Below are 24,065 nucleotides of genomic sequence, written 5' to 3' on the forward strand. Positions count from 1 at the left end.
GTGTAAATAGCAACAAAGTTAATAAACCCTCATTTGAGTGAAAATCTGTGTGGAAGTTACTTTCATCTGTTCCAGTTGGTACCAGTCCAGAACCACCGGTAACAAGAGACATCAACCATCCCAAAGATCTTTTTCTCTAACAGAGTCAGTGTGATTGATGAGTCTTGTCAGCCTTTGTTATATCCAGAATATTTGCCCCCCAAAAACAACACCCCTGTCAAGACATCTGCCAGGCCCCGCCCCACCGCTTCTGTTCCCCTTAGCAGAGGGTCCCTGGCCACTATATGCCTCTTCTTCCTTTGGAAACTGAAAAGCCATTGCATCCACAGAAACCCCCAAGGCCACCTCCCTGCTGTCTGAAGACTGATGCTGTTGTTTCTGTTTCTGTGCCTCATAATCATTTGAGATTGCTTGGAATTTATTGTGTAGCTCCAGACTCAAAATATGGTTCCTGATAGTTCTGCTCCTATATCCTTTCAGGAAAGGCTGCTCAATACAGAAAGTGAGTGTCCTCATGGGAAGAATTTTTTTTTTCATCTGTAGTCTCACCAAGTTCTCCTTAGAACTTGACCAATCAGAATCCTGGCCCCCACAGCAGACTCATAGCATTAAAAGGCACCAAATAGGGCTATCCCTTTGGACTAGTAATGTTTAATGTCCTTATTCTTTTCCTTTCTCGGGATGCATTTTCCGCTTATTGCCAATGATAGTTTTGTTTCAGGTATGCTAGCTTCCTTCAAGCTGCTACATACAAAAAACACTTATTTATAATTCTCTCTCCTGAGCATCTTTTGCAAATCAGATAGCAAATATTTTCAGGTATTCATATCATATACATGTTTGTTCAGCTTGATGTATAGTTCTGTAGCCTGTATATGAATTATTAATATGCAAACCCTGCTGGAAAATGAAGACACAAGAATGATCCCTGAGGAGGGTACCCTGGTTAAGGTGTCATTTTCTTTATGCACTTTTCGACTTCCACTTGTCAGAAGTCCAAGGACAAATCACTCATTAATACTATGGAATGCCTATTTGTATAGTTTTTTTTCTTCCTAAGGTTATTAGGACTGACCTAATAGCTTTGTAGCTATATGTGGAGTCGAAGGCTTTCATGGCCGTCATCCATAGATTTTTGTGGGGTTTTAGGGCTATGTGGCCATATTCTAGAAGAGTTTTCTTCCTGATGTTTCACCAGCATCTGTGGCTGGCATCTTCAGAGAATGCTTGCCTGGAAAGGAGGTGTGTGTGTGTGTACACACACACACACACTCTCTCTCTCTCTCTCTCTCTCTCTGTCATCCTGGGAAAGGAGGAGTGATATTGTTTTGTTGCTAATGGCAGGCCTCAGGGTGGGAGGATATGCAAAGGAGGATTACTGTCTACTTGATTCATGCTCAGTGTCTGCTGGGAAGCCCCTGATCCTGGGAGATTTCTCATTTGCATTTGTTGAGTCTTCAGCTTGCTGTTTTTCAGGGCTGGAAGCCAAATCTTGTAGCTATAATAGGGCATGTTTATGGGCTCAGTCTTCTACTATTTTGGGTGCTTCTCATTTCTTAGCAGTAAGAAAATTTCATTTCCAAAATTTATGGGGGACAAATTACTGTTGAAGGCATGTGAGTGAAGCAAGGAAGGGGAGCAATGACAAATGTATTCATTCACTCTCCAAAATGCAGGGAAATTGGAGCTGTTAAGCACCACAGTCTTAATAGATGTGTTATTTGGACAATATCGTATGGCTGCACAGTCCTTACATTTGGTACTGCACTTTCCAGCAACATTTGCCACTGGCCATGCTTGAAAGTTCAACAACTTCTGGGGACCCAATGATTGGGGACCATCTATGTTGTGGTTAGTTCCATCTTCACCACTGTCTATAATCTGGATGGTTATTGAGCAGTATGACGGACACAAGTCTTAGTCTTGTTTGCCTGCTCACTAGAATAGACACAGGACATCTGTTCAGTTGAAGATTTTGTGTAACTGCCACTACCATTCCACACTATACATACTCAACTGGCCCTGGGGGCTTAAAGGTCTCTTATCCCATGCAACCTGAAAGCCACATGAAAGTATCTGTGTGATTCTTCTATGCTCTAAACATCAACTCGGTATAATCCTAAGTGTCTTTTTATGGTTCAGGGTTATCATAGGAGGATAGTATTTAAGCTTCCACTGAGAACCAAAATGATATAGTGGTTTGAGAGTTGGACTACGACTGGAGATCAGGGTTCGATTCCCCCTTTCTCTCATATGACCAGGTACAGTGAAGAGAAACATTTATTGTGTGTTTCAAACCTGATATAATACACATGGCTGTCCGAACAGGAATACCCTTAAAACCATTAAACACCACTATGACCAGCCAGCTGTTTTATCTCCATGAAAACTGTTATCCTTCAGCCTGCGAGGGAGTGATCAGGCAGGCCCAGCTCCACCAGGGATAGCCTGAAGAAGAAGAGCCCTTCCTCCATGATAACTGTCATCCTTCGGCCTGCGAGGGAGTGAACAGGCAGGCCCAGCTCTATCAGGCCTTGCCTGAAGAAGAAGTGCCCTCCCTCCAGTCCATTTGCCTTTGTCCAGGCCTCAGAGGGAGAAAAGAACCACTGGACCTCATCCCCCTTTCCCACCACCATTCCCTTCTCCTTTTGTGTCGTGTCTTTTAGATTGTAAGCCTGAGGGCAGGGAACCATCTAATTAAAAATAATAATTGTAAGCCGCTCTGATAGCCTTTAGGGCTGAAGGGTGGGGTATAAATACCATAATAATAATAATCATCATCATCATCAGCAGCAGCAGCAGCATCTCACACTCAAGATCACTGAGTAGACTTGTGTGTTTACAATACCTGCATAGCCCTAGTGTTATTAGTGGGTGCTACATAGTGACTTAACAGCCAATATTTCATTCACCTGCTATGGGTGATAGTTATAAACTAGTACCTTCTCGCTAATTTGTGAGTTTTCTAAGTTTTTTTTTTAAAAAAGAAAAGTCATGGTTGAAAGGGGGTGGTGGTGGTAAATTTAATAAAATTAAGCAGGGTACATTTAAGATATTCTCTATCTTATTATCTTATTAACCTACTAGCTGGGACATTTTAGTACCCTAAAGTCACTTTTCTTTTTTTCTTTTCTTTTCTTTTCTTCTTTCTTTCTTTCTTTCTTTCTTCTTCTTGGAGAATTCACAATGTTGGAGAATTCACAAGCGGTGGTATCACTAGGAGATGTCAACTGCACTAGGTGACATCAGCAGAGGAGGTGACACTGAAATGAAATGTTATGTGGCCTTTCAGCACTGAAGTAGGCGCCGCTCCCCCTGACCCGAGGTAGTGGGTCCATCTCTTCCAACGCTTCCTGGACAGACTCTTGTGTGAGCGGAATTGCCTGATTCTTCAAAATACCCACTAAAAATGGTGCCAGCCAAACAGATTGCTGTCTCTTCATGACTAATTGCTGCCTCAGCCAATAGGAACTTTCCCAACTGGGGCACTGGCAAGCATGTGCACATAGGTGACCTGGGGCAGGATGGGCTAATCTGTCAAAGGGGGGATTCATACTTACTTTTTTGTACTGAAGAGATGCGAATCTCCGCAGTGGTGCAATAGAGAAATGATGTTCCTACTATAGTCCAAGGCATTTTAACCTGGTCCAGCATTCACACTGGCAGTGCTTTGCATCAGCATGGTGATGCCTCATGGGCAGAAACTATCCCAGCAATCTGGATCGATTTGGTAACGTGTTCGCACTACCAAAGATCAAAGTACTCAATCCCTAAAAAAAGATGTGGTTAGGTACCCGGTGCAAAATGCACCAGGTTAAGTGGGTTTTTCCACACACACATCCACCCCCCCCCCGCCGCAAACTGTACTAGGTAGGGCCAGTGTGAATGTTTTGGAAATAACCCAGTTTCACATCAGATTATTCCTGTAATGTGACTGGGCCCAAAAAGAGAGAGAAGGGGACAAAACATCAGATTGCCCCCCTTTTTCTAGTTAGTAGATGCTGCACAATACCCAATGGAAAATGTGTGTCCAATTGAGTTAGCCGATAGCTGCGTTTTGGTGGCAAGGGTGGCCTGTGGAACTGGTCTGAAGGGTGCTCACAGGGTTCAGTCTCTCTTTGTGCACCATGAAGGACTCCAAACCATTCTTAAATTTGATGAACAAATACTTCCATGGATGTGGAGCATTTTTATTCCCCGAAATACATTGGGCTTCCCATGAGATTAGAAAATACCCCAGAAGTCACTCAATGCCAGGGCCTTTGTTCTTTTTAAATCCATGTAGATGTACATTAAGGCATTAAAAATAAGGGCACAATCCTATAAATCTTTAATGTCACGTAAATAAACATTAGTTTCGTTTTATTTTATCTCATAATTGTATACAGCTAGTGCCAAAGCCTTGAATTGTTTAATGGTCAGTTAGTTCCCTACCCATCAAGTTGAATGTGTGTGTGAGAGAGAGAAGGGGGGCATGTGGATACTTGCAAGAATGATTGCACTCGGGATTGAATTAACATAAGCGCTGAGAAGGCAACCAATCAATCTCTTGAGCAATGGTTTTTATACTAGCATGGTGCCCTAACAAGATTCTGTCCTTTATATTTTTATTTTTCAAAGAAAGCTATCACTTTTGGTGTTTCATAAAATTAAAGAAAGGGGGAAAGGAACTTGAAGAAAACCTTTCAACTATAAAAAGAAGCCTTGACATCTTGACTAGAAATAATGGTGTTTCAGTCTCTAGAGTGCTAGTTAAGACTTTGCACTTCTGGTGCCATGAAAGCCCTGAGGTGGGCAGGAGGGGCAATCAAAGCATTGTACAAGAAGCAAAGCAACGTAGGAAAGCACCTGCACTCCACCTCCCTCGCCCCACAACACCAACTGGTATGTATTTTGTAAGAATCCAATGTCGTTTGAGCCAATCGATGTGCTGAAAATTCCAGTGGCTCTTGTTTTTAAAAGTAATAGGGCAGAATGTAACCATGACAATGATGTTTTGCTGCTGAGAAGGGTTATAATTAAAAATGAGGAACATCTGTGGCTGCTCATGAGATTGTTTTCAGGGGGACTTGAGTCTTTTGTCTTTTTGTTCCACTGACTTCACTGGGACTAATTAGGGTGCAACCATGCATATACAATGTGTCACACAATAGGACACCAAACCTTAATTAGGTCTCCTGCTATGGCAAATTAATATCGTATTAATAATTCACATTTGCATTGACAAGAATGGACTGCTGTCAATTACCCAATTCTCTAGTGGGATGCAACCATTTTATCTTTCTATCACTAGCCTATTTGTATTCTAAGCTGGTGTAATGTTGAAGCATGGTGATTATGGCACTAATGTGCAGAACGTCACAGTGGAATTCCTACCTTCCTAATATTAGGCATACACACTCATGAGCCAGATGCTGAGAAAAAGGAATACAGGATTCTCCTCAGAAAGTCAACATCTTTTGCAGTCCCCTGTTTACACAACATTCCAGGCTGCATTTGGTTCTTTGGTAGCTGAGATTAATTAGCTGCCAAATTCATTTTATTTGGAGTGAGGCCACTTTTGTCCCCAAATAAGAATTCTGCTCCCTCTAAATGAAATTTTCCTTCAGTCCCTCAGTTTCTAGCATTGCAATAACTTAAAACTTCAGTCAAGCTTTTAGAAATGCAGGTAGACATCCAAAGAAAAAGAGTAGTCAAAGTTCCCAAGAATGCAAATACAGCAAACAGAAGAGTTCTAGAGGTGAAGGATTATCAGTGTCTCTCTCTGCAAGGCCAGAAAAATTTGGGAACGGAGGGAAAATTTCATTGGGGGGGGGGGGGGGGACAAAATTCTTATTTGGAGGGCAATGCTACAGGCCTGAGCAGGATCATTTCTGCCATGTTGTTGTTATTATTGTTAACTGTCCTCAAGTCAACCTTGACTTCTGGTGACCCTGTGGATGAGACATCTCCAAGATCCCCTGTCCTCAATTGCTCTGCATAGATCCTGCAGGTTCAGGCCCATGGCCTCCCTGATCAAGTCTGGTCTTCCTCTCTTTCTACTATCTTCTACCTTTCTCAGCATCAGTGTCTTTTCTAACACATCTTGCCTTCTCATAATATGGCAAAGTAGAACAGTCTCAATTTAGTCATCCTGGCTTCCAGGGAGAGTTCAGGCTTGGTCTGTTCTGGAACCTATTTGTTTGTCTTCTTAGCCATCCATAGTATCTTCAGCACTCTCCTCCAGCACTACATCTCAAATGAGTTTATTTTCTTTCTATTCACTTTCTTTGCTGTCCAGCTCTCTCATACATGGCAGTAGGCAACACATTGACTTTGAGTTACATCCGCCATGATACATACCAAGATCATTCCTTTCAAATAGGATAATATAACAAAGTGAAGCACAAAGCACTCACAATGTGTGTTGTACTATCTCATTTTCATGTGGGGTCATTATGTAATGATAACGTGGAAATCAGAAAGCTTCTTGCTTGAACAGTTTTACATAGCAGCTGGCTCACCCGAACTATGCCTCCTGTTTATAGGCTGTGGCAGAGTCACTGTACCTTTAATAAGAGTTGATCAAATGTATTTTGATTTACATTGGCTTTCATTTATTAGTGTTTCTCCTTCTCATTATGTGGTTGCACTGGTCGATCCAAGAACAAATGGGTTCTTGAAGAGATCAGACCAGAGTTCTCCTTGGAAGCTAAGATGATCAAGTTGAGACTATCATACTTCGGTCACATAATGAGAAGCCCAGATCACTAGAAAGAAACAATAATGCTAGGAAAAGTAGAAGGCAGAAGAAAGAGAGGAAGATCACAAACCAAATGGATAGATTCAATCAGGGGGGTTATGGGCAAGGGCTTGCAGGATCTGGGCAAGACAGTGGAGGATAAGGATTCTTGGAGATGTCTTGTCCACAGGATCGCCATGAGTCGGAGTTGACTCAAGGACAGCTAGTAACAACTGGTCTCTCCTCTCCCTGGCAATAGGCACATCCCTTGTCTGACTGCATCTTCTTTTGATACCCCATGTCACTTCCAGTCCTCCTTTTGTTCTCTCCGTTGTTGTCAAAGTTGAGATTATAACCTTTTTGGAATCTCTTTTTTGCATATAATATTCAGTAAAATGCCATAGATCTTGATGCTGTCCTTCAGCTACTACAGTGGTCTCCAAACTGTGCCCTTTAAGTGATTTTAGACTTCAGCTCCCAGAATCCCAGACTATTGGTCAACATAGCTGAGGCCTCTGGTTGCTGAAGTCCAAAAGCTCCTGAAGGGCAAAGCTTGGGGACCACTGAAGATAAGGGAATGCTTCACATTTTACTTTCTAATCACTGGATTAGAATATTGGCCCAGTCCAGACGGGATGAAAAGGACGCCCTCATCATGTGCGAGGGGTGCCTCGGGGCAGTGCTTCTAGACTCCCCTTGCCCCTCACACGTGACGAGGACGTCAAAATGGTGGTGCCCTGTACAGACAGGTGCCGCCATTATGACGTGCCAGATGCATAGTGTCCACACGTCATGGCACCATTACACCGTGAGTGCACCAATGGTGCACTGTGACATTGTAATGGCATCGCAAGAAGAACCCGCTTTTCACGGGTTCTTTTTGGTCTCCAGGGAAGCCCTGCAGTCTGGAAGCTGCAGCTTCCCCGCGGACCAAAACTAGGTGCCGGGAGACCATCCTTTTTGGGCGGTCTATACCCTGCCATTAAATCTTTTAGAATGGCCACAACTATAGCATATACTTTGGGAGGTGTAACATAAGGCTATCTTGTTCTACAGTGTCTACCAGAAATGTTTGCCCTAAAGGGCTGAATTCCTCTGCACTAATTTGATTCTGAAATACTTGCACTGAGAATTTCCAGTTGGTACATTAAGTTCATGTATCTCCAAATTACCTTGTGATTGTTTCTCTGGGCTTGGCGTCTATATACACATACGTACATCTGTTGACATGAGCGTCTTCCCACCTTCATTATATGAATAGTAACTGGAACTGGAGCACAACTGTCAATTTATGGAGACAGATACTAGTCTATTTTTAATTGATTCTCCACAAGTGAAATTAATGGTTTTTTCCTCCAAGCTCAAAAGTCATACAAAGTGAGTCACTCTAGTGGGTTAATGTAGTAGCCGTAAGTAATGCTTAAAAACTGAAGTATACGTTTGCTGATCCTGAAAGAAAAAAGTGACATTTTTCTACTTAAAATTGAGATTTTGATATACAATAGCAATAAAATAGTTTCTATTCCTTATGCCCATTTTCAAATCCAGATGAACCAAATGCATTCTGCCTTCAGCTATATCTTATTAACTTACCAATTAACAAATGCAGGCATGGGGAATGATTATCTGATAATTGACATCACTTATAAAAGACTTTCTCCCCACTTTATTTCAAAACATTGTTAACATTAATCATTATATTTTCACACCAAGACAGCCACTTTTTCACCTCTCTGTCATTCCAAGAGTGAGCAGTATAAATCACCTGATGAAAATTTAAGTGCAGGCACAAGTGACTGTGAAGACTCATTCCAGCTTGCTATTTCAGGGAAAGAGGGTAGGAGAAGATGAAATATTTGTCATTACTGTGACTTCACTAAACACCAATGCTAACTGAATTGGTGTTGCATATTGTAGCATATGTTTCCAAGGACTCTGTGGTTGTAGAAACCATGTTGAACTATGTAGGAGAAGATTAAATATTTACCTAAACTTAGTAAGAAAGAAAAATATGTGGATAAGGACATATGAGCATAGTCATTTTTGTTGCCAGCAACACAATCAATAATGCAAATTAAATTGTTTCAGTGTCTAAAAGCAAGGTCCCCCCCCCCCCCAGAGTGTTAAAGCTGGTTGGCTATAAAAGTCACTGTTGCTAATGTTTAAAATAGCGGTGGAAAGTCTGAAAAATCTGCCAAAAATGAAACCAAAGTCAGCTTTTGCTCTTATCACATCACTTTTAACTTGTTCCATTTAAAAATGTTTGTCTGTCTTTTTCCGTAAAAAAAACGTGGACTTGGTTTCAGATTTTAAAAAATGAAACAGTCTTATCACACAAGATACGAATGAGGAAACAGAGATGGAGGGTTGAAGCTTCCTCTGTGCCTTACCGTATGATATCATAGCACTTCTCTTCTTGCAGGAGATGGTTGTATCACATGTTTTTTGTTGAACAGATTTTTCCAGCTAGAAAAAACCTCTGCTTTTAAAAATGTCTCCCATGGGAAGAGAACTGAAGCACTGTACAGAGAAAGTTGCTACTCTCCGGCTCTGTTTCCACTTTCTTTTCTTATGCAGTAAGGCTCTGGGGTAAGTTGCCATAGTTGTTACAGCTTTACATGAAGCTAATGCTGACAGTGATTTCCCCATTTCTTGGTCGCTCTGGTTTTTCAGTGCCATCAAATCAACGTCAACCAACTGGAACCCTATGAATGAGAGACCTCCAAGTCTCCCTATCTAATGTGAAGTCGAAGGCTTTCACAGATGGCATCCATCGTTTTTTGTGGGGTTTGGGGGCTATGTGGCTGTGTTCTGGATTATTCCTGACATTTCACCAGTATCTGTGGCTGGCATCTTCAGAGAATGCTTGCATGGAAGTGAATGTGGTATATATACTGTGTGACTCTTGGTTGAGAGGAAGTGATTTGCATGTCAATCTGTGTGTTGGTCTGCTGTTGAATGCCAAGGCCTCAGGGTGTCTTTTTAATTAGTGATCCATTGTCTGCTGGGAAAGCCCCTGACCCCGGATGATGTTCATTTGCATGTGTTGAGTCTTGATTTTGGTGTTTTTCAGGACTGATAGCCAAACTTTGTGTACTTTCAGGGTTTCTTCTTTCCTGTTGAAGTTGTCCAGGTGTTTGTGGATTTCAAGGGCTTCCCTGTGCATTCTGACCTGATAGTTGTTGGCATGGTCCAGAATTTCAATGTTTTCAAATAGCATTTTATGCTCAGGTTGATTTTTAACATGTTCTGCTACTGCTGATTTTTCTGGCTGGCCCAGTCTGCAGTGTCACTCATGTTCTTTGATTTGCATTTGACCACTGCAATTGGTGGTCCCTATGTAGACTTGTCCGCAGCTGCACGGTATGCGGCTGTGCGAGGGTCTCTCCTGTCCTTCACTGAGCACAGCACTTGCTGGATTTTCTTTTTGGTCTGTACATCATTTGGCTGTTGAGTTTCCTCGTCAGTTTCCCTATTCTGTTTGTGATTCCTTTGACGTATGGTAAAAATACCTTTCCTTTGAGTGGCTGTTTGTCTTCACTATGGGTTTTTCTGGGTCTGGCAGCCCTTCTGATGTCTGAGCTGGAGAGCCTGTACATTAGCCTGTAGAGCCCAGTCCAGGTGCTTCAATTCATCTTCCAGGAAGTGGGTCGCACAGATCCTTTTTGCCCAGTGCTTTTAATGTGCTTCTTTTTTGTCATGGGTAATGGTTGGAGTTCTTGTGTAGGTATCTGTCTCTGTGTGTAGATTTTCTGTATGGCCCAATCTATTCATAATTTTTCTACCCCTAGCTCACTTGATCACTTTTGCAGAAAGATCTTGTAGCACCTTTGAGACAAACTTCTTTCTTTCAGTTAGTCTCAAAGGTACTACACGATCTCTCTATATACTTATTCTACAGACTAACATAGCTATATCATTTACCACTTTTGCTTATGGTGGAATTACAGCAAGTAAGAGAAACAAAATGAGTTCTGTCACATTGCTTGTTATTTTTCTGAATAGCTTAGAAGTACAATTATGTTGTTGCTTTTGGCCAGACATACAATTTATTTCACCAGACTGGATATATAAAATATTAGTTTATTGTAGTTTCAGTTATACAGGTTGAGGCTCCTTATCCAGAGTTCCAAAATCCTAAATCCAAAATCCAAAATTGTCGACATGGCTGGCTAAAATAGTGACACCTTTGCTTTCTGATGGGTCACTGTAAGCAAACTTTGTTTCATGTAAAAATATTTAAAATATTATGTATAAAATTATCTTTAGGCTTAAAAGGTGTATATGAAACATAAATGAATTTTATGTTTAGGTTTGATTCCCATCTCCAAGATATCTCATTATCTATCTGCAAATTTTCCAAAATCTGAAAAAATCTGAAATTCAAAATACTTCTGGTTCCAAGCATGTCGAATACAGAAGACTCAACCTGTAGTTGTTAAATCTTGCATTGCTTCCTGTAGCTATGCCTTGAAAAGCATCTTGCCTTGTCTGGATGAACAGGTTAGCCTGTGACCTGTTGCAAGATACTACTTGACACATTTTTCAACAAGTTTCAAAAAGCTTTGCCTGCTACTTGATGTGACCAAGACCCAAGTTCAAAAGGTAGACTCTCCTTCCTTTAACTTCAATATATACACACCCTGAGTCTAACATCATACAAGCCAACTTGCACAGTAGGACTTTTCTCTCCTTTTAATTCCAGTATTCCTGTCCCACCATAAAATCTGCCATGGGGGATCCAGGAAGCTGTAAGGGGGAAGGAAAATTACCTCTTCCATTGGCAGAAGGTGTTCTGTACTGTAAATGGGAAGACATAATGGGATAGCATTAAGTTTACCACCATTATTCCAAAGAACAGCATCCTTTTCCTTGGTTACAAAATAGGTTGTGTGAGAATTCTTAATTAAAATGGGGGAGATTGAATCAACAGTGCAAATGACATTATTTCTGTGGTCTATTTTCTCTGTTCTTTATTCAATCAGTGTTTTTGTTTGTTTCCTACAAATATGATTTATGAGTCACTGAAAGATTTGAAATGTAGATTTAAGTTACACAGAGTTACAAAAAGCATAGAACAGCACACACTGTATAATTATGGTTTAGACCAGAAAAAAAATTTGTGCTGTCCTGCAGATAAGAGCGCTACATAGCTAAGCCCCGTCGCTATTGTTCACAAGAGCCCTTCATCTGCTTGCTGTTGCTTCTACTTCTTCTCTCCTTTACTTTCAGAGCCCTGGCGTGGTTCTTTCTGGAGTTTCTGACTTCATTCTGGGATGAAATCCAAGCAACCACAAAGTTCTGATAGACTGTGGGTTATCAGACTTTAGATTTCCACAACTTATTAAGAGATTTCCTCCTTTTGATTCATATATAACATATATAATTATGCGCGTAGGGATACTGCATCTTTTACTTAGATATCTCTTGCTTCATAAACAAAAAATATTTTTTACAAAGGAAAAAGATTTTTTTTCCAGATGTCATTCAATATATTGCTATGCCTTATACCATATTGATACTTATATACAAAACTTTAAGATGTCTCTTAGAGATGCACGGAAGCTTGTATTATAAGTTTGAAAGTATCCCATTTAAAGTTTTTGTTTGTGTGTTTTTTATAAAAACACCACCACCAAAATCTTGGCTCATGTCAGTCTCTTGAATAAACTATGACTGCATGTAGAATATAATAGGAATTACTTGGAATGTTGTTTAAGATTTAATTATAACTGGTAATATAGTCCATTTGTGGCTTAACTGGAGGGCACCGGGCCCAGGGACCTGGTGGAGATAGCAGCAGCAAAAGTCTTTAAAACAGTGGTATTAGGCGGTTAGTGTGCAGTGCTTATGGGTGCTAGCTTCTGCTGTTTATCCTGCGCTCTTCTTTTCTTGGACTGTGTTTTACTTTTGTTTGCCCGTTCTGGGTTTTGCTGTCTTGATTCTGGACCTCTGTTTTCCTGACTGGTTTCCTTGCTTTCTTCTCTCTTTGGCTTTTTTCTTCTTCCCTTTGTTCTCTCTGCAACAGAGTTACAATACATAATATTGTAATATTTGATCTAATTTGGAAAAGCAGTATATAAATAAACATTATTATTATTATTATTATTATTATTATTATTATTATTATTATTATTATGTAAATTTCCCCAGAAGTTATGGTTGGTAACGATCATGACTGTGATAAGAGACACAGGAAGGACAGGTAGCTTTGGCTCTAGTCCAAATCATGACATATTATACTTATTTTCTTCTTTTAAAATGTAATAAAAGCATTGCACTTCCTCCCTTGATTCTACAATATCTGAAACATGGAAATCTTTCTGATAAGTATTCAGTTAAAATATAAACTTCTATGACTGAGCTAGTTTCTTGCCTTATGTTTTACATTATAGTCAATGAGTGACACAAATTAAATGACTCTATCTATTCATACTCATATTTGCACAGTCTTCAGGTAATGACAATTAGCTCTTAAAGTTGTGTACACATTTGAAGCTTCAGCCACACACATCTACAAACTGTGGAAAGAGACATTTATAAATGGAAGGATGCAAACCTGCACCGATTGATTTATGTGAACCAATAAAAGAAGCCCACTAAGGGGCACCATTGAGCTACAGTCTCTTGCAATTTACGCTGAAAATTTGGAATTTGTGACTAAGAGGAAGAAGAAAGGAAAATGAAGACTATCATTACACTTGTTCTGACTGTATACATTTTGTATACATATTTCCCCATTTTCCATTGTTTATGTTTGCTGGATCAATCTGGTTTACTGCATGAAAAGTTTACAAGGATGGACTTGTGCCAGTTTATGCCTTGTATGATCAGTAGTGGTATTCAGTCACAGAAATGTTGATGCAAAATGGCTTACTGTGTCTTGTTGCTAAACCCATGGAGGACAAAAAAAATATGAATGTGAGAATAAATAGATATATCATCAGAATTTGTGGGCCAGTAGCAAAAAGGTGCAATGATTAAAATCATGCCCGCCTTGGACACAGTGGGATACTGATTCAATTTTTTTGCATTACAGAGGAGAATTTTATTTGACTATTCTTACTAATAATCTAAAGCATATAAAAGGGAAGCATTGTGTTGATAAAATCTGCTCTTTGTCCAACTAATCTATGCACAATAAATTTTTTATCTGCATATAAAAGATGAGAGTATAAAGCAGAGTTGTATGTGATTCAAAGCTCTATGAGTTCCTCCTATCCTTATCCTGGCATGACTAGCTGAACATTTAGTCCATGGTGAGACAACAACTCAGATCTCTATTGATGCACACAGACTACAAGGCATGTGGTATCCTGCCTTCCATCCTTTTCAATCATTATGGTAGTCAGTGTGGCACAAAAAGGAACAAAGTGTTTGTAACTCTAGGGAAAAAAATCCATGATAGGAAAGGAAAGCAAACTGAAAGAATCAACTTCTCAAAACCCAAACAAAATGTACAGCCCCTGATGTGATTCTTGTTTACCTCCTGGGTCAGCTTCACACCACCTATAGTCTATTAATGCAGTGTTACATAAATCCTGAACTCCTTTCTCATTTCCAAGAAGCATGACCAATTTTTTGGAGAAGGGCCAGCTTTCAAATACACTCAGATTGAACCCTACAGCTGTCTGCCAAAAAACATAATTTTAAGGGCTCCTTTCCCAAGGCTCCTATCAAGAGCAAAAGAGACTGCATTTTCATTTGCCAAGTTTTTTATTACTTTTATTATAATTCAAATAGTAGAAATCTCCTCCAATATTTCAGGTACACAATGGCTTTGTGCCATGACCGAAGGAGGGCTAGAAGACAAGTCACTGCCTTTGAGAATTATTTCTACACTCCTAACTAAAAACATTCAAATGTGTAATTAATGGTCTGACCAGCATGGACCTCCTTTTCTTGGGTACCTGACTTATCTTTGGTTATATATGGTTCCCTAAGGAAAGAACTGACAATACCACCTTGAAGTATTTTTTGCCTAAGAAAATCCTATGAAATGTATGGGGTCTCCATAAACTGACAGACAACTTGAAAGCACATACACACACACAATCTAAAAGAATTATTCAACACCAACAACAGAGATTACAGATACAGCAAACAGACCTTGTGGCAGACTCAGATGCTGACTATACCCCCACATCTTGTTTGGCACCGCTATCCTAAAATTGACATCTACAATATCAGGGGTTCATACAACTGCTCATCTTCAAATGAGATACATTCCATTTTTGCCAGCAATGTCCTACATCATTCTATAATTGATGAACAGACCAGTTTCACTGGAGATTATCACACACAGATAGGATATTTATTTAATTTAATTTATTTATAGTATTTATACCCTGATCTTCAGCCAAATGGCTATCAGAGTGGCTTACATTTTTTAAAATTAGACATTTCCCTGTCCTCAAGCTTATGGACAGGATCACTTCCCTATCCTTATCCTGAGCTAATCCTGTGCATGACAGTGATCGTGCAAAAGCCTTCCATAATGTAGCACTGATCCTGTCATCATCCTTCATTGAAGTGGCATTGCATTAACACAAACTCCTATTACTGCAAAATGCTGGGCAATGGCACAATAACAAGACAATGACAGGATCAGCGCGACATCGTATGAAAATCTTTCATGCAATCGTGAAATTGCGTGGGAAGGATGGGATAGGAACGGGGCAATGATATCTCATCCCCCATGTGATAATCTCCACTGTCATGTCAACAGATGCAAATCTGGTTCTAGAAATGACAGAATATTAAAAAGGATGGTGTCAGTTTCCTTTTCTGTGTCCTCAATGTGTCATTTTATAAAACAGCTTTCTAAGGTTGTGATTGTTAGCAAACCATCGTCTTAGAAAGGTAAGATAATTTTCATTATCTGCACTCTTTTATTTCAGTTTTTACTCATTCTTTATACTTCACAATCACATAAAGCATGTGTATCTATCATATCATGTGTCTGACAATATGGACTGTGGGCCATCGGAATCTGTTCCAGAATGCATGTATTTGTACTGTTGATTTCTCTACTGAGACGTGTCTACTAGAACAGCCACACTGGTACACTGTGCAGAAATTTACACCTCTTTGGAGGCTTTATTATTGTTGTTAATTGCCTTCAACTTTCACGTATGGCAACCCTATGAATGCCCTCTAAGTCATCCTATCATCAACAGCCCTGCTCATGTCTTGAATTGCAGACTCAGAGCAATGGCTTCCTTGATTGAGTCTATCCATCTATAATGGGGTCTTCCTCTTTGCCTACTGCCCTTTACCTTGCTATCGCTGTTAACTGCTCATGACCCCATGAATGAGAGACTCCCAAGTCACCCTATCATCAACAACTCTGCTTAGGACTCAGTGACTTTCTTGATTGAGTCTACCCATCTGGAATGCAGTCTTCCTCTTTTTCTATTGCCATCTAACTTACCAAGCATTATTAAGCATATATCAGGCAGGTTTGCGATGAACAAACTGTTGGCGTCTCAAAATTCACTCAATTGATCTCATGCTTCATTTCTTAATCCTAGGCCAAATTTTCCTACAATCTTTGATTCCAACCTGTTTCCTATTTTTTTTATTCCAATCACCTATGATTAACAAGAAGCTCATTTTGGTGTGTGATCAATTTCCTCCTGGACATAGAATCTTTCTATTTCTTCTTCTGCCTATATAGTTGGAACATAAACTTGGTTTATGATTATATTGATAGGTTTTCCCTGAAGTCTTAGCGATGTTGTTCAGTCAGAGTTTGTATTATATCCCTTGACTGCTTTTGCTACATCTCTCCCATTTTTTTGCAACTCCATTTCCTCTTAAATTTTCATCTCCTGTGTAAAACTCTGTTTAGTTATCTGATGAAAATATCCCATTCCTAGGGTTGCCATAACCCGCCTGCAGGCGGGACTGTCCCGGTTTTGGCAGAACTGGCCCGGTCCTAGTCCGGTTCTACCAATTCACGGGTTGGGGCCCGGATTTGGCCGCTGCGGGACGAGCGGCGCTCCTCCTCCCTGCGCTCCCGCAGCAGCCCCTCACCTCCCCCCCACCTCTCTGTTTTTTGCACAGCCACACAGCCCACCCTCTTCCTCCTCCTCCTTTTGCTCCACACGCGCACGGCACTCACCCCGCCTACCTCCTCCTCCTCCTCCTCTGTGTGGCCATGCCGCCTGCAGTACTTCTGCGGGGCTGCGGCCGGCGCCAGCTTGCGCCCCTTTCTCCTCTTTAGCGCTGGGGTGTCTGGGGGCATGAAGCCCCAAGGACATCCCTTTTCCAGACCACGGAGAAGCAGCATTATGCCACTTCTCCATGACCCGGAAAAATTCCGGACTGGGGTGACAGGGCTGCTGGTGAGGCTGCCCTGGCCCCAGTCCAGTGCGAAAAGGGGCGGGTGCAGGCCACCCCTTTGGGGCAGTCTGTACCAGGCCTATGCTTTCCTAACAACTGAGACTGACTCTAAAAAACAATAAACACATAGTTTGTAGTTTAAAACAAAAGCTTATTAATGGCTTTAATCTATATTTACATAGAGGCTATACCCTAATCTAGCTAGCGATTAGTTCTGGTAAAAGAAATATTTATCTCACCATCTTTTAAAGAAAGTTGAGAGAATGGGAAGATGGAAATAGAACATCTCAGTTGAAAATATTTTGAGAGAATTTGAGTTAGTCTTCAAGCGACCTAAGTCATATGGTTAGTTTGAATGGGGGGGGGGGGGAGAGTTTGCATGCAGGAATTCCCTATCTATCTAAGGAGAGGGAAAGAGAATGCAAAAATCTTCCAACAATAATCTCTTGCCTCACAGGAACATGCAGTCCCACCACCACATAAAAAGTAGTGTTGTGGTGGGCTAGCATTAGAAAATATGGTTTTCAGACTGTTCTTATTAATTTAGTGCACAGTTGTTAATAATTATATATTCCCTGATGTGTCTTTGCAACAATTTTTTTCCCAAGTAGGTTAGGCTGAGACAGTGACTGGTCCAAGATCAATCACCCAGTAAATTTCATGGCCAAGTGCAATTTGAACCCGAATTTTCATGTTCTTAATCAAACCATCACACCACACTGGCTCCAAAGTATCTTTAGCTCTCCTGGCTTTACTGCCCAACCATATCATTTTTAAAAAGTTTGAACTGTAACAATCTACAGCAAGGCACATTTGCAACAAGATTCTTTTCTCTTACACAGAAACAGTCATATAATTTAAAATGAACTGTGTTATTATCTCCATAATCAATAATAGTACTAAAAGAAAAATGCAGTTGAAGCATGTATTATGATCATTGAAACGTCCTTTAGACATGGATTTGATTGTTCCTTGAACGTAACTTCTTTCTTTTCTTTTACTTTTCTTTTCTTCTTTCTTTCTTTTGAAATTGAAGATGTAACTTATAGAAAGTCAAGACTTCTTTCCCAATGAGATTTTGTGCTATTAGGATAAATACCTGTATTGGAAAAGCTTGCTCTTAGCCATTGACAGCATAATCCCTCCCATTAGATTCCCTTGAGGTCATTCAGAGACATTAGTTCATCTGGTGGAGGCAACTGAATGAACCAGAAATACAAATGTGATGCTGCATTATGTCAGAGCTGCATGTTTAGTCTACCTTTCGAGAGATAATCAGGAAAAGTTATACATGATAAGACACAGATGCTTCTACCCAACAGATACCTGAACATTACAATAGAAAAGCAACCAAAGGAAATATCTGATTTCATTTTAAGCTATTTTTGAATCTAACAGCTTTGAAAGGAATAGCACTGCAGTTCTCCACAAACTCTCACTTAAAAATAACTGCAATAAGCCAACAAGTAACACAGAGATTTTACGTGGTGTGTAATATAACACTGATTTTCCTTATATCAGTGGTAATTTATTTCCTTTGTTCTCTTAATCACAGGGCTACAATGGGCCAGAAGATAAAAAAGACCAACACATTTGTCCTAGAACAGGATTATTCCATTCACCAATCATGTCTCCCCTTCTGCAAATTAACAAACAATAATGTGGAGTACAGTATAACACAAAAAGAGAAAAGAAACAGAGAAACCGAAATATATATCAAGGGACCTCCAGAGCAGATGGTTCCCATCTGACTCAGGAAAGTAAGTCAAGCCCATTGGGGTAGAAAAGGAGAAAGGGGTTATTTTTTTACCAATGCAGTAGTGCTTCCTGAAATCCAACAAGAAACAAAGGCACAGTAAGAAGCAAAATGAACCCTATTAGGAAAGAGGAGTGTGGCTATGTCTTACTTAGCAGAGGACAGTCCTCTATTTGGAGGTTTATTTGAGAACAGACCTCTATTTAGAGGTCTGTTCTCAAATAAACCTCCAAATAGAGGACATTTAAGGCTCCTGTTCTCCCTCTTTATGGTTCTTTTTTTTTTGAACTGTGGCTGGACTGGACAGTTCTTCAGAAAGAGATCATCTTTAGATCTCTTTGGCCTGTTACAGACTGCCAAAATAAAGCTGCTTTGGGTCTCTTTGGAGGTATGCTGTTTAAATGATGCATGCATCCTAAGAATCCAGAAGCTGCACCAAAGCTGCCCTCCAGTGCTTAGGAATGGAGTGTGGCTTTGGCGCGACCTCTGGACTCTTAGGACCCATGCATCATTTAAATAGCATACCTCCAAAGAGACCCGAAGCAGCTTTATTTTGGCAGTCTGTAACAGGCGAAGAACTGTCCAGTCTAGCCACAGTTCAAAAATAAAGAACCGTAAAGAGGGAGAACAGGAGCCTTAAATGTCCCCATCAACAGTTTCCTCCTGGACAGCAGACTGAGCAGGCACAGAGATCACTTTTTTACTGCCTTCCCGTCTATGGAGTTATACTGTACTTCTCTTTGGGGCGAAACAGATGGGCAGGCAAAAGTGGTTTGAAGCTGCCTTTTCTGAAGCCACATCAAAACCCCACCAACTGCACTGCTGGCTCCCTAGGCAGCTGGTGTGCTCATGTCATGACCACATGATATGGTTTCAAGCCAGGAAGAAGTGGAAAAAAGCTCCTTCTTTTTGAAACGGATGTGCATAAGGCGCCTAGAGGGCACTTTCCTGCTGGCTTCAAGGCATATGTCATCTAAACGCCACACCTTCAAGTCAGCCTGAAAGGACCTCTTTTTGCCTGCCTGTTTAGCCCCCTTGACTTATAGTAACCACTTATGCATTGGCAAGCATGCATATAAATAAATATATGCAAATTTTAAGATCATACAAAACTGCATTATACTAGACAAACTGTTAATTCATGAAGCACAGTATTGTATTGTTAACTCTGATTTGTAGGGTTTCAGGGAAGATTCTTTAATATCTCTACTTGGAGATTCCTGATAAACCCTGATGTCTCCTATTCAATCCCAGTCCCAATCTGTTTATACTCAAGTTATAATCTGATTAAAAATAGATTAAAAATGTGTTCCAGATGGTATGCAAATTTTTCTCTCCCCCTCCTCCTATTTTTTCTTAAAGTAATGCAAAAGTGACTATCCTAAGTCAGGATAAAAAGTTACTGATCCACATGAACACTATCATCAAAAAGAAGAAATCTCATCTTTTTGGAAGACATCATATTTGGAATGCACAATTTATGCAAGTTCCTCATTTTTTGTTTCTCTGATCAGAAGCGTTTATTTACTATATTTATTTCAAGACTTATATTAGGCATTCTCTGTCAAAATAGAAGAACGTGAAGCTGAATACAAGAAGAATAAAACAGTAAAACACAATAATGAAAGAAAAATTAAAACAAGCATCCTTCACATTTTCCAAAACCACACCCACCAAACAACAGAATGATGGAATAAAATTATTTATATCAAAACTTTGCAGGCAAAACTCTGCACCATAACACACTTCCTTAGAATCATAGAGTTGGAAGAGACCACAAAGGCCATCCAGTCCAAACCCATTCTGCCATGCAGGAACTCACAATCAAATCATCCCAGACAGATGGCCATCCAGCCTCTGTTAAAAAAATTCCAAGGAAAGAGACACCCCCCCCCCCCCGGAGTGTGTACCTTGGGGATACTAGAGCTGGCCTATAGATCCTACAATAGTTTGAGCATCCCCATTGTGGAGAAAAAGAAATTTGGCTACAAAGTTTTGATATAAATAATTTGATTCCATCATTTTGTTGTTTGGTGGGTGTGGTTTTGGAAAATGTGAGGGATGCTTGTTGTATTTTCTGGAGTGCAGAAGCTTCTGGTTTTTATTCTCTGAGATGATAATTGGTTGCTGCCTGTGATGCCAAATTACTGGCAGAGAAATAAACTGAGGACATTAATATAATCTGTTGCAAGAATTGCTATAGTTGGGAATTGTTCAGGTTATAGAATTCAGTTGAGCTATAACCAGGGTGGCTGATGGCTCCCAAGCCAGTGGGGCAGTGAATCCATTCTAGATTTTATCCCAAACTTTTAAGTAGCTATCCAGGTGCCAACATTTTTTTCATGGACAAGATGTAGCACTGTGGAAAGTTCATTTAAAGTTCTGACTAAAACCCTGAGCAAGGGCATGGGAGCTAATACATGCCATTGGTGCTTAGTCTCTCAGAACCTCACCAACAGTATCCCCTTCCCCCCAGTGCTACCATTTTGTGATGAAAAGAGACAGAACATGCTGAACAGGATGTAAAACCACTAATCTGTACAGGTGGCCAGGAATCCACAGGTTCTGTCACAGAGACTTGGGTAATGAAAGGGGAGCTTGAAGTTACTTATGAAAAAGATCAGATGTAATAGAACTTGTATAACTTTTCTCTCAATGTCATTTTGCTCGTGCTTCTTGCCCTTTGTTATTGTTAACTGCTCTTGAGTCGATCTTGACCCATGGCAACCCAATGGATGAGACATTTCCAAGAACCTCTGACCTCTACTGCCCTGCTTAATTCCTGCAAACCAATACCAAGGACCTTAACAGAGTCCATCCATCTAGCATGTGGCCTTCCTCTCTTTCTACTTCCATCCACCTTTCCTAGCATTATTTTTTTCCCCAATGAGTCCTCCGTTTTCATTATGTGTCTGAAGTATGACAACCTCAGTTTTGTCATTTTGGCTTCCAGGGAGATCTCTGGCTTGATCTCCTCTAGGACCAATTTGTTTGTTCTTTTGGCTGTCCACAGGATCCTCAGCACTCTTCTCCAGCACCACATCTCAAAGGAATTCATTTTCTTCCTATCTTCTTTCTTAACTGTCCAGCTATCACATACGTACATGGTAATAGGTAATATAATGACTTGTATGATTCTAACTTTTGTGCTCAGTTGTATATCTTTGCATTTTAGAATCTTTTCTATTTCTTTCATAGCTGCTTTCCCCATACTTAATCTTCTTCTAATATCCTGGCTGCAGTCCCTTGTTCCTATCAATGTTTGATCCCAGGTGTGAGAATTCTTTTACTATTTCCATTTCTATTTCCTCATTATCTGAGTTAAATTTGTGTATATTCTCCATGGTCTTTATCAGGGGTAGGCAACCTTTTTGAGCCAGGGGCCGGGTTGCTGTCCCTCAGACAACTGGGGGGCCAAAGCCAAAAAATAAATAATTAATTTTTTAAATAAATAAATAAATAAATAAATAAATAAACTGGGACAAATGTAGGACAAAATTTTCAAATGGAGGACACTTTTATAAAAATGGAGGACACGCAAAAAATTGCTGATTTTTAAAAAAATGTTAATATAAATGCATGTTTCGGAGGCTTCTATAGACAACTGCCCCCCTTGCCTGTCGCTTGCCCCCCCTTGCCCGCCTCCTCCTGATAGGCCAAAGGCCCCACGCCCTCACGCGAGAGGCCAAAGGTTCCGGCAGCAATCGGCGGCAGGACCGGGCAGGGGCCGGTCCCAAGGCCTTGCCGGGCCGCATCCGGCCTGCGGGCCGCAGGTTGCCTACCCCTGGTCTTTATTTTTGTTTTCTTTATGTTCAACAGTAGGCCTGCCTTTGCACTTTCTTCCTTGATCTTCCTTAGCAGGTATTCCAGGTCTGTGAGGTTTTCTGCTAGTATTATGGTGTCATCTCTTATCTTTGATTGTTGATATCCCTTCCTCATGTTTCCCCTCTTCTTTCTTCTGTGTCCAGGCTGCTTTTCTTATAATATATTCTGCATACAAGTTGAACAGAAAGGGCGAGAGAATACAGTCTTGTCTGACCCTTTTGCCAACTGGGAACTATTCTGTTTCTCTGTGTTCTGTTCTGGCAGGAGCTTCTTGTCCTAAGTACAAATTCCTCATCAGGACTCTTAGATGTGTCGGCATGCCTTTAAGAGCGTCTCATGCCTTTAAGAGTGTTTCATAGCCTTTCATGATCTATGCAATCGAATGCTTTGCCAGGGTCGGCTCTAGGTATTTTGCCACCCTCGGCGAGAAATATTTTGGCACCCGTCGCCCATCATAATTATTTTCACCCCTTGATTTCCGCTGTTTCGTTTGTTAAAGCTAAACATGACATAAAACTTAGGTTCCAATTTCTCGTCACAGTATTGATAATTAGTCAAAAAGCCAATTAGGTTTTTACAGGTTAAAGACTTTTTTTATTTCTGAGATATTTGGAATGGAAACTAATGCATACATATTCCTTTTGCAAGCTGGAAGCATTATTCATTCTAATGATGTGGAAACATCTGGATCCCCATCTATGACCCCTAAACTAAAAATCTTCACCCAAGGGGCAGAAAAGGGTGTCAGAAAGAGAAGAAAACCAGTAGGTTCACCAGGTGAGAGGACCAGGGCTGCTGCCACACTTCAGAATTAATGCAGTTTGACACCACTTTAGCTGCCCTTGGCTCCCATGGTGACCGGCTGTCCTAACTGCAAAGGAGGACAGGAGGACTGCAAAGGCACTGCAAAATGTAGGTCTTTCAAGTGAAATGGAGAACGTGACTAAGTAAAAGCTAAAACCCCTCATATAAATATAAATTCATGCATCTTAGTGATGCTCAAAAGGGAGGACATTTTTGGAATTCCTCCTGGACAGAAGACTGGAAATGTAAGATATACCCCAGAAAAAGTGGACATCTGGTCATCTTGCTGGTTCCATGTTATGGAGCCCTGGGATTTGTAGTTTGTTGTGGCTCCACTGCTCTCTTACTGAGAAGGCGAATTCTCCTCCCAAAATCCAAATCCCAGGATTCCATAGCAAGAAGCCAGGACAGTTAAATCAGTGTCAAATTGAATTATTTCTGCAGTGTAGGTGCAGCCTGTGAAAAAAGGATGGGAATGGCTTCAGGGCGAGAAAGAAAAGACACATAGTAGGCACACCATTTACAGCGCTTTAGAAATAAACTATAATAATAATAATAATAACAACAACAACAACACCAAAAGTGGGCAAGCCACACTCTCTCAGCCTCAGA

The 24,065-nt window shown here is 40.5% G+C and overlaps 1 protein-coding gene across 1 annotated transcript in view; it reads right to left on the minus strand.

Moving 5' to 3' along the window:
- Positions 1-10,784: 10,784 nt before the first annotated feature.
- RSPO3 (R-spondin 3) overlaps positions 10,785-24,065 on the minus strand; it is a 78,143-nt gene continuing 64,862 nt past the window's right edge. The window contains exon 5 of the mRNA XM_089528476.1: positions 10,785-12,740. Coding sequence (XP_089384602.1) covers positions 12,556-12,740 — 185 coding nt within the window. The 3' untranslated portion in view covers positions 10,785-12,555. The remainder of the gene's footprint in view (positions 12,741-24,065) is intronic.

Source organism: Sceloporus occidentalis, unplaced genomic scaffold (assembly GCF_023333645.1).
Source record: "Sceloporus occidentalis isolate IW3139 unplaced genomic scaffold, rSceOcc1.0.p SCAF_6, whole genome shotgun sequence".
In the NCBI taxonomy this organism is placed as follows: domain Eukaryota; kingdom Metazoa; phylum Chordata; class Lepidosauria; order Squamata; family Phrynosomatidae; genus Sceloporus; species Sceloporus occidentalis.